This window comes from Henckelia pumila, chromosome 3 (genome assembly GCF_033568475.1).
Source record: "Henckelia pumila isolate YLH828 chromosome 3, ASM3356847v2, whole genome shotgun sequence".
NCBI classification, from domain to species: Eukaryota; Viridiplantae; Streptophyta; class Magnoliopsida; order Lamiales; family Gesneriaceae; genus Henckelia; species Henckelia pumila.
In genome coordinates, this window is record NC_133122.1 from 139,670,559 (window position 1) to 139,682,925 (window position 12,367).

Consider the following 12,367-nt stretch of genomic DNA (forward strand, 5'->3'; position numbering starts at 1 on the left):
ATCTTAAGTGGGGGAGAATGTAGTAGCCCGTATCCAGAATTAACGATTAATAAGTATTTAATCGTGTAATTATATTTGGATTAAGTAAAACATGATTAAGGAAATTCCAGAAGGGTTAACGGAGTCCAGAAATGGATCCAGAACACTCAAAAATGGTTTTGGAGGGTCCCAAGATTTGAGTGGATCGGAAACCACCGATCTAGGATCGGGACTTCCGATCTTGGTGAGTTCGGAAACCACATCGGAGGCAAGGAAATCGGAACGTCCGATCAAGGTCGGAGCTTCCGATGGCTGTCGGTGATAGGTGTGTGGTTGCATGTGGACCGAATTGACACGTAGCGAACGGAGCTTCCGATCGAGGGAACGGAGCTTCCGATCTACATGTTCGGAGCTTCCGATCGAGGAACGGAGCTTCCGATCGATGCCTATAAATATGAGGTCCAAGCTCCTCATTTCTTGCCAATTCCGAGTTCCTCTCCTTCCCCTAGTAGCTCTATTTTAGGGCTTTGGGTACTCTTATTTTAGAGTTGGAGTAGGGAATATATTTTAGTATAGTCAGATAGTGTCTGACATAGTAGCGAAGCAGTGCTCGAGTAGCGGAGCAGCGCTCGTGTAGCGGAGTAGTGCTCGAGGCTGTGGAGCTGCAGCAGGGGTGTGCCCCTAGTTGCGGGATAGTCGCCATCAGTGAGCTGACGATGGACGCAGGTATAGCTATGGTCTCCTTAAATTATTTAGGAGTATACAATAGCTTAGTTAAAGCTTTTAGCGCTTATTGAATGATGCATGGGTATTTGCATTGTAGACTTGATGATAGGCTTGGAACCTAGAGTGGGACTACTAGGACTGCCTTAGAAAGGTACGTAAGTACTGACTGAGATTGCCAGCGGATATGCATGCTTATATGTTGCATTTATGTGTTTGCATGTTATTATTGTTATGCGACATGTGCATATCATCTTGTGCCTGTACATCTGTATATCTTTCGAGATGAGCCAGTTAGGGTTGCTCAGCCCTGTTAGGACGTTTGATATCGAGTACCCCTAGGTACTGATAGCTAAAGGACTCCGTGGTCCGCGTCCGGGATTCGGGAATGAGTGGTCGCACACAGTGGTTAGCTACCTCGATGTGACGAGCTTATATCCCAGGCGCCAGTCTGAGCAGTTGTATACAGTTATCCCAGATATTGATACCCTGTCATTTGCATGCATCATATTTGTATGTTTATCCGTGCTTTCGTATTCAGCTTAGAGCTCACGTCCAGTATTTTTTGTGTATCTGGATACCCTATTCGACGGGGCAGGTGTAGGTGCAGGATTGAGCACCAGGAGCCTGGAGGAGCCAGCGACCTTGAAGACAGCAGTATTTAGCTGTAGGTTTTTATCTAAGTAATTCGATTGGGTTGTATAAATCGAGTTTGTTAGCCGGTTGTATTCTGCGGTCTGCTTGTATTTAAGTCTTTCGCAGCGGTTTATTGAATGCATGCTTAATTATGCTCTTAACTCTGATTAGGTAGTGGATCCGGGTCGGATCACTACAATGATTAAATAATTAATTAACACGTAATAATGCATGAGATTGATATGTGTTTATGGAAGAAATTGGTTAATATGATAGATATAAATACAAGGCTAACAATTGAGTTAAATATCGTAAATAAATTAGATTAAAATAGAGCAAACTGATAGTATTATTTTAAAAAATATATAATAAAAATATTTTTTTGGTCCATTAACTTGTTCATTTTTTTGTTTTGGTACACTAACTTTTAATTTTCGGTGATTTTGATTCAATTGCTGACGTGAAAGCTTGGCAATTAAGCATTAATTTTTGGCGCCACATTATATATATTTTTTATGACGTGGGAACCCGCAGCTTTTACCTTTGGTGCGCAATGGATAAACTCTTATACTAACGCAATAGCCTGCAAACTACATTAGTCAAGTAAACCACACTAGACAAGCCATATATGATAGGCTAGTCCAAAAAAGTGTTGGTCGGAGAAATCTTTACGTCAACATTATTCGGTGTCACATCAATATTTGGACCAAAATAGCCGAAACTAAAATTTAATGTATCAAAATCAAAAAACCAAAACTAAAACAAAAAAAATGAACAAATCAATAGACAAAAAACTATTTTCCCAAATTGCTGTCCCTAGACTTTTCTTGGCGGTCATTTTCACCAAAAAAGAGACTTTTATTGGCGGTCTTCCTTGATTATCGCGTACAATACTATCATTGCGTGCATTTTATTACTTTTCTTGGCACATGGCGCATGCTCATCAATATATATTATATATTATTATATACTTAAAAAGTCCCAAATCTCATCCACCGATACGGGATATGTAATGTATCTTTCTGATGGAACTAGAAAGAAAATAGACAAAAATTTATGAATATTTCAACGTAACTTTCATATTAAATAAATTAAGTAACAGGGTTATTAAAATATTAATCTGAAATAATTGAATGTTTTTTATGGTTTAGGACGTGCAAGTGTACAATTTGTTTATGTATCAGCTCCTTCAACTAAAAGTGCCAATCAACGACAAATCCCAAATACCAAACCCAAAAAGTAAAAAAATAAATAAATAAATAAAATTATGGATTTCTAATTTAAATTGTTGTATTATGTATAAACATTTTATCAAGAATTCATGATATGAGCATAAAGAAGCTGATTCCAAATATCAGGCACTCCCGGAAGACACCAATGGCCGCAATCCGAATAGCTCGTAGGATCCTTTAATTGCTCATCGCTTAACGAATGAAAAAATTGCCTATAAATCGACGGATGACCATCTTTTCTATAGTCCGACATGTGAGTTATATTCAAGTATTGAATCTGAACTCCTCTCGACTCCAGTTTTCCGATCACCGATTCCGCCACACGCATCATTTTACGATCCGACATGATCCCCCAATAATCATCTTTCGAAAGAGGCTCAGTTGTATTGTAGCAGTTCTTTTCTTCACCCCAACTTTCACCCCTACCATATTTGTTAACATATATATGAATCAAATTGTACTCTAAAAAAGGCAAGATTAATGTTGTACGTTAAGACTTTAGAACATTACATACAGCATATGAGTAGGGGAGAGGCTCATGAAGAATACTTTTGTTTTGGTTTTGTTGACATTAAATTCCAACCAGTCCGCCCATGTGTTCAATCCCATTTCGTATAATCGATACCTCGTCTCTTGTCTCGTGTCTAATCTTTTGTAGATTGCATCGTTGCTTCCAAATGAACCCCATCTGATACAAATACAATGTTGGAGTAAGAAACATTATTTGTGTGACAATAATATATATTTAATTTGTTGGAGAATATATATATATATATATATATATATATATATATGTAAGTAGGCAGATTGTGGTTACAAGATGGTCAAAGTTGGCTCCATCCACCATATAAAAGAATCAAAGATTAGTATATCTGCTTCAGCCCAGTGTCTTCCATGATTCTCAATGGACTTAATTCTTAATACACGGTCTTGTAGCCGGTGGATGAAGGGGTCGTCGTTGTTTGATTCGACTAGAAACGGAGACCAATAGAACCCAATGCTTGCATTGTATTCCTATATATATATATATATTCAAGTCAGCCAAGAAAACAAAATCTCAAGCATATATACATTGCTTCAAAGATTTGCAAAAAACATGATATGCTAGAATTTCGACTAATTACTGTGGCATTAAAGAGGAAGTAGTTTCCATATCTGATGGCTGATTTATTCACCGATGAAGAAAGAGATGACTCGATCAAGCAAAGCATGGAGATGTATTGGTTTCTATTCAATGAATCCCCTACGAACACAAGCTTCTTCCCCTGATTTTCTCCAGAAACGCAGACCCATTAAACCTTTTTCAAACACAGTCAAGAATTAAACATTAGTACTCACAGTTCATAAATTATATATATATATATACAGAGTTTGACAAAACCTTGGAAGATCACAATCCCGAGGTTGCCATCTCCATTGCTGATATTTGAGGTCTTGCCTGCCATACTTCTCACAAGCATAATCTCCTATCATGAAAGAACATTCGTGCTCTTTATACATCGGAAACGACACATCGTCGAAAACCCATTTTCCCTTAAATATGTTGCAGATTGAAGCAGTAGTGGAATTAATATGATCATGTTCATCAAGTACTGATTCCTCTTCTCTCGTTGCATTTGCAAGTTCTTGATCAATATCAATCTGCTGCGCTGCTGCTGCTGCTGCTTGCTCTAATGGGATATCGATTTCGCCGTTGTTTCCCGCAAGATTATAATAAAAAGCAGCAGCCGCCAAAACAATGAGGAAGAGGCCTGCGAGGTAATGGGACTTGGATATTATAAGCTTCCATGTTCCAACTCCCATTTGAGAAAATTCAAAATGAGCATAAGCTTCATTCGAGTTTCCCAATGGAGACATATTTCAGCATTAGATTAATTAATTGTATTTTTTAGAATGCCAGCATGACATAAAAATATTTAGTTGGAAGTCACTAAAGTCTCACGTGCATGGGTTGGTCAAGAGTCAATTGTTCATTTGTTAAAAAATAACAATTCCAATTATGTTCCACATTGATTATCTATATTACCTATACCATTATATAAAAGTTAGAGAATTTTTTAGTAACTATTTTTTTATATGTTATGACACACCAAAAATATCTTTCAATTTTAATATTTTATCCATATATTTTTCTCCACTTTTTTCTCTTATATCTTTTATAATATAGTAGTATATTAAATTTATATTATGATCTTCCCAATAATTATTAATTTTCAACTAATAAATAATATATTATTTAATAAATAAAAAATCATAAAATATCATATATTATATCATACGCAACTACGTGTGCTATCACGAGTATAACTAATAAATATATCACGCACACGTAAGATTTATAATGAACCACAATAAAGTTTTATATAAATTAAAATATAATAAGATTCGAGTGATTTTTATTTAATGTTATGTTTTTTTAATCATTAATTCATCACCTTTTCTTTTATTTTAAAATAATGCTGGTTTAGAGATAATGGTATTTTTGAGCAAAACAATTTGGTATGACGTGGTTAATATTCATGCATCAACTTTATTTTAATAATAAAAATAATTACTAGCTGTATGACACATGCATATGATATAATATAAATAAAAATATGATGTATGAGTATGACATATATGTAATATATTTGTCAAAACCTTGATTTTGGTACGATATTTAATTTTTAGATAAATATATATTGTTAAATTCCTTCCAAAATTATTAAATAAATATGTTGAAGTGTGCTTCTATCAGCTTGACTGGGAAAAATCAGATCGAAGAGTACAGATCAAATGAGTTCAGTGATCAGATGAATTCATGGTCAGGTCGAATCTTGGGATCAGATCGAAGTTGATGGTCAAATGAGTTCGACAGATCGATTTCTCGAGTACTGAGACTTAGTTAGAAGTCAGATGAATTGTCCGTGAAGCTGTAAGCTTGAAGACAGATCAAAGTACGAGAGTATATCAGATGGAAGTGAAAAGACTTATCGGGTTGGACCATGTTGACTTTATAATTAGGCCGTAAGTTGTTTGACCTAAAGCCCAAGAAAAAATTCGGTTTATTTATCTATATAAGCAGATCGAAGCAACCGTAACCAACATAACAGAAAATAAAAATTCTTCAACCTCTAGAATATATTTGAGAGAGAAGAAAAGAGAAAATTCAGAGGAGAGAACTGGGGCGCAGATTGTGACGGGAAGAATCCAAGGATAAAAAGCTTGAATTGAGTTTTGTATCTAGCATTAGAGTTTCTGTAATAAGCTCTGGTTTTTGAGCTTAGATTTCTTCTGTTCGTGATTAATAAAAGTGTTGTGTTGCTCTCCCGTAGACGTAGGAAAATTCCTTGTCGAACCACGTAAATACTTGTGTTTTTTAAATCAATTTTGAGTGAGTTGGTGTTTAATATGAGTTATGTGTTCTTATTCATCTAGGATTGTGTTATTGTTCTTGTTGCTATGTTTGCGCGGTGAATTCTTGGAATATTGAATTTATTCTGATTGATTTCTAACAAGTGGCGCAGTATGTGGGAAACTAAGAAAAGATGGTGGGATCAATGCAATTTGATATTGAGAATTTTGCGGGCAAGAACGATTTCTCACTCTGTAGAATTAAGATGCGAGCAATCCTGGTACATCAAGGATTGGTGAAAGCACTTAAGAAGAAGGAGGAGATTCTGATGATATCAAGAACAATGATGAATTGCTCGAGAAAGCACACAGTGTGATTATTCTCTGTCTGGGTGATAGACCTCTACGAGAGGTGGCGAGAGAAGAATCTGCTGCGGCTGTGTGGCTTAAACTTGAGAATTTATACATGACGAAATCCCTGACTAACCGTCTGTACATGAAATAAAGGTTATATTCCTTTGTGATCAAGGATGATAAGAACCTGGAAGACCAGATCGAAGAATTCACCAAGATATATTGGATGACTTGGAGAATATTGAAGTAAAACTGGCTTTGATACTTCTAAATGCACTTCCAAAAGCATATGAAAATTTCAGGAATGCTTTTCTCTATGGAAGAGAACAGACGATAACATTGGAAGAAGTTATGTCTACTATTCAATCCAAGGAACATCAGAGAAATTCAAACACAAATACTGAATCACATGGATATGGTCTTATGGTAAGGGGAAGAAGTGATAAGAGGACATCCAATGGGAAATATATGCCAAAATCCAGATCGAAAAGTTAAGGAAGATACCAGAACATAAATTTGGGGAATGTGAAGTGTTATGCATGTCATAAGGTTGGACATCTAAGAAGAGATTGCCCTGAAAGGAAAGAGAAGTAACAGAAAAAACCCAAAGAAGATGGTACTCTGACCGTAGCTTCAGATGGATATGACTCAGCAGAAGTATTGATGGTTTGTAAAAAATATGTAAACCACGAATGGATACTGGATTCAGGATGCTCTTTTCACATGTGTCATATTAGATCTTGGTTTGAAAAGTTGAAAAAATCTGATCAGGGCATGGTACTGTAGGGAATAATCAATAATGCAGAATAAAATACTCTGGGAATATCAGAATAAGGATGCATGATGGGATTGACAGAGTACTAACTAATGTTAATTATGTTCCCGAGTTGAAGAAAAACTTGATATCATTGGGAACACTTGATGCTCAGGGATACTCATTAAAAATAGGAGCATGAAGTCTATCAGTGTCTAAAGGGTATCTGGTTATAATGAAAGCTGTCAAAAGGAACCTCCTATATGTACTACAAGGTGAAACTATCATAGGAAGTACAGCAAGCATTCAAGAACAACAAGACATAACCAAGTTATGACATCTGAGGCTTGGACATGTAAGTGAGAAGAGCTTACATGAGCTGTCTAAACAGGGTCTGTTAGGTGGAGATAAGATCGAATCACTGGAGTTGTGTGATAGCTGTGTGATAAACACAAATCTTATAGCTTATTTGACACTTTATTTTGACGTATTAGTGCTTATCTGACATTTTTATTCCGACTTTTGCGCCTAAATCATCATAATTTTATGTGTTTGTAGGTTTTACTTACAGTTGAGAAAGCTTAAATATTAAAAAAAAGTCAAACAATGCGATGCCACGTCGGAACTTGGCCAAAAAACACGGAAAAATCCTAAGAAGCCAAGAAGAGTGAAAAGAGAAAAATACACGGACCCCGTGCTGCTTCTAGAAGGGAGTCCGTGTATGCTTGTTAAAAGAGAATGCTGCCCAATTTAATGTCCAGATCCCGGACCCTTTCGGGAACCACATCCGTGCATGCGTATTGTGAAGAATTCGAGACAGAAGACCTCCGGAGGGGTACACGGACCCGTATTCGGGGTCCGTGTATTTACTGTTCACAAGAGGAAAAAAATATCCGGAGGTGTACTCCGTTCCATTCGCGAATTTGGAGAAAAATTATATTTCCAAAATTTTGAAATTTCAGGATTCTGATTATTTTGGGCAATATTGAAGGCATTTTGGGAGACATATAAAAGAGAATCAAGCCCTAATTGAAAAGGACTTTTGACTCGGAGACTTTGGCGAGATTTTCGGAATTTGACAACTGAGAGCTTGAAAGTGAAGAAACGCGCAACGCAAGCAAGATTCGGCACTATTGCTGAGAATTTTCTATTCTTCTTTTTCTGTTTTATTTTATTATGAATTCAAACATGAAACTTTTGTTTGATTTTTATTATTATGGAGTAGTCGTCCTTTGACCGGGGCCACAATAGGGCCAGACTATTGATTTTTGTTCATAGAATAGATTGATTGATTTTTGATTTATGAAATATTTATTGATTAATATTTGTGCATAATTCTTGCTTTTAATCTGGCCAATTACTTGCATGTCTTTTGTTCGATCTGGACTTGAAAAAGAAAAGATTGAAATTAGCTTCAAAAATATTAATCAAGACATGGTTAAACCGACTAGAAATAGTATTCGGTTTCAGTGTGCGATTTTAGGTGAAAAATGAAAATTCCATAACTCGTGAATGCGTTTTTGTTTAATTAAATTCAATTAGAAATAATTGGACTGTTAAATGAAAATGCCTAGATTAATTTGAATAGTATGTATCTTAGTATTTAAACACTAGTCTCTGTGGGATCGACTTGGACTCTGTCCAATTATATTATAACTTGACCTAGTTCACTTGCTAGAATTTTTTCCAACCAAAATCGTCGGTCAAGTTTTTGGCGCCGTTGATGGGGACTATTTGTTTACTATTAGGATTGATTATTTATTTGAGACTAGGTTTCTATTTTACTTTGTTTAATTTTTATTCAAGTATTTGATTTGTGCGCTTTATTTTTTTCAAGAGTATATCTCATGTTATATGAGTCATGCTCTAGATTCTGACGACCTCATACCGCTTGATTTGGAGATTGAAAACACTTTTCGTCGTATACGTAGAGATCGAAGGCAGAATAATTTTGCTCTTGAGTTTGAATCTGAAGAGGAGTTTGAAGATATGGCTGAAGAAGAGAATAACCGCACTCTGATGGACCTTTATCGACCATTAGTTGGTGGATACGGATCCAGCATTGTTCGCCCTGTAGTTCAGGCGAACACTTTTGAACTTAAACCATCCATTATTCAGATGATTCAAATGAAAGTCGGGTTTGGAGGAACACCTTCTGAGGATCCGAATGCTTATCTGGAGCAATTCTTGTCAATCTTTGACACCTTAAAATTTAATGGAGTGACTTCTGAGGTTGTTCGGCTGAGGCTATTTCCGTTTTCACTACAAGGAGAAGCGATAGAGTGGCTTCGAGATTTGCCAGAAGGATCAATTACTACTTGGGATGGTTTGGTTGAAGTTTTCATGCACAAGTATTTTCCACCAACCAAAGTTACACAACTGCGGAATGCAATAATATCTTTTAGGCAGAAAGATGGAGAATCACTGAATGCCGCATGGACGAGATTTAAAAATATGTTGAGAGTATGTCCTGTACACGATCTCTCCATAGGCCAACAAGTAGAGACTTTCTACTATGGGGTTGATTCATCTGTTCGTTCCATGCTTGATGCAGCTGCCAATGATAGCTTCTATATAAAAACTCCTGTAGTAGCACACGAAATCTTTACAAATATGGCTGAAAGCAATGTTGGTTGGCAAGACAGCAGGAGAGAAAAGAAAGTTGGATTTCTGGAGATGGATGCTCTGACAGCAATTACATCAAAACTTGATGGACTGACTCATCAAGTATCTCAACTGCAAGCAAATAAATCTGCACCATCAAAGCAAGTGAATCAAGTCCGGGGAAGCACTGAGGCAGATGAAGGATCAGCGAGTGGCATTCCATTCATGCCAAATTCATTTTTTGATGGGCCGCCAGTTTTTGAAAGTGATTCAGTGAATTATGTGGGGAACCAAGGGCGACAACAGTTTAATCCATACAGTTTCTCAGATAATCCGGGTTGGAGAAGTCACCCAAATTTTGGGTGGAAACAGGCTGAAAATTCTGTTGAACCTCAATATTTTAATCCACCGCAGCAGCCTGCACAGCAAAGGCCTCCTCAGCAAGCAGTTAGACCTCCACAAGGTGCTGGACCTTCTATGCCGCCAGGTTTTAAGCCATCTTAGAATAAGTCAAATCTGGAAGACATGCTTGCAAAGTACATAGCTGGGAATGAGATGAGATGGCAGAATCACGATGCTATGATGCAAAGAGTGGAAACCCAATTGGGTCAGTTGGCAAACCAGTTCGCTACATGGGTGCCAGGTTCACTTCCTAGTGACACTGAAAAAAATCCAAAGGGCGTCAATGCAATCATATTAGCTGAACAGGTAAAGAAGGAGGATGCTGAAGTCGAAAAATCTAAAAAGGAGAAAGAATCAGCGAAGCAGCAAGGCGAAAACTCAAGGGAGAAAGGTAAGTCTCTTAACTCCAATGTTGATATTGATATAAATTCTCTCCCTTTTCCCCAAAGAGCAAAGCAATTGCAACTTGATACTCAATTTTCAAAATTTCTAGAGATTTTTAAGAAGTTGCATATTAATATCCCGTTTGCAAAAGCTTTGGCTCAAATTCCTTCATATGCTAAATTTTTGAAAGAAATTTTATCAAACAAGAGGAAACTGGTAGATTTTGAGACAGTGAAGCTTTCGGAGGAATGCTCTACAATTTTACAAAATACATTACCCCCGAAGCTCAATGATCCTGGTAGTTTCTCTATTCCTTGCACCATAGGAAATCCATTTTTTAGAAATGCTTTGTGTGATCTTGGTGCAAGCATTAATTTGATGCCATATTCTTGTTTTGAGAAGTTAGGAATTGGTGAGGTGAAACCAACTACAATTTCCCTGCAGTTGGCTGATAGATCAATTAAATACCCTAGGGGAATTGTAGAGGATGTCTTAGTGAAGGTCGATAAATTTATTTTTCTAGTGGACTTTGTTGTTTTGGATATGGAAGAGAATCGTGAGATTCCTCTTATTTTGGGTAGACCATTTTTTGGCACTGGGAAAGCTTTGATAGATGTCCAGAAGGGTGAATTGGTGCTAAGGTTGAATGATGAGAGGGAAGTATTTAATGTGTTTCACTCTATGAAATATCCCTCCAATGTTTCAAATTGTTTTTGAATTGATGCTACTAATGAGTTTGTTGAGTGTGATGTGCAGGAAATTATTAGTGAAGATCCTTTGGAGATTTGCTTGACTCATTCATCTTCAAGCGAGTTGGATAATGAAGAGATTGAGGAAATTGTGCAGTATTTGGATGCCGGAAAACCACTCTCAAGAACGGTAAATTCAAGAATTGGGGAGCTTGGACATGGTCCAAGAGCATTAAAGCCATCAGTTGAAGAAGCCCCGATCCTTGAGATGAAACCTCTCCCTTTGCATCTAAAATATTTGTTTTTGCTTAATAATGATAAACTGCCTGTAATTGTTTCTCCTACTTTGACAGGGATGAGGAACAAAAATTGACTCGTGTTGAGGGAGAATATCAAGGCCATCGGGTGGAGCATAACAGATATAAAGGGGATCAACTCTTTCATGTGCATGCACAAAATTCTGATGGAAGCTGATCACAAAACATCAACACAACCTCAAAGGCGGCTCAATCCCGCCATGCAAGCAGTGGTCAAAAAGGAGGTAATTAAGCTTTTGGATGCAGGTATTATCTATCCCATCTCTGATAGTAAGTGGGTTAGTCCTGTACAAGTTGTTCCGAAAAAGGGTGGGATCACTGTTGTGAAAAATGAGAATAATGAATTAATTCCCACTAGGACTGTTACGGGTTGGCATGTTTGCATAGACTATAGAAAACTTAATGATGCAACCCGTAAAGATCATTTTCCCCTAACCTTCATTGATCAAATGTTGGAACGATTAGTCAGACACCCTTTTAATTGTTTCTTAGATGACTATTCGGGTTATATGCAAATTCCCATTGATCCTGAGGATCAAGAAAAAACCACTTTTACATGTCCTTACGGGACTTTTGCATATAAACGAATGCCATTCGGTCTTTGTAATGCACCGGTTACTTTCCAATGCTGTATGATGGCAATTTTCCATGACATGATTTAGGATTTTATTGAAATATTCATGGATGATTTTTCAATGTTTGGCTCTTCATTTGATGCTTGCTTGCTGAATTTGTCTAAGGTTTTAGAAAGATGTGAAGAGTCCAATTTAATATTGAACTGGGAAAAATGTCATTTTATGGTGAGAGAGGGTATTGTCTTGGGGCATAAAATTTCTGAAAATGGAATTGAGGTTGACAAAGCGAAAAATTGAGGTAATTGAAAATTTCCTCCGCCATCAAATCTGAAAGGGGTGCGTAGTTTTCTAGGACATGCTGGATTTTATAGACGGTACATTAAGG

At 36.8% G+C, this 12,367-nt stretch overlaps 1 protein-coding gene and 1 pseudogene across 1 annotated transcript; one reads left to right on the forward strand and one right to left on the reverse strand.

Annotated features, from left to right (window-relative positions):
* Positions 1–2,630: 2,630 nt before the first annotated feature.
* Positions 2,631–4,404, reverse strand: LOC140893218 (protein trichome birefringence-like 34; annotated as a pseudogene).
* Positions 4,405–10,140: 5,736 nt separating this feature from the next.
* Positions 10,141–11,463, forward strand: LOC140889619 (uncharacterized). The gene is made up of 2 exons (XM_073297337.1): positions 10,141–11,061; positions 11,158–11,463. The coding sequence occupies exons 1-2, from the start codon at positions 10,141–10,143 to the stop codon at positions 11,461–11,463; spliced, it is 1,227 nt and encodes a 408-aa protein (XP_073153438.1).
* Positions 11,464–12,367: the final 904 nt, after the last annotated feature.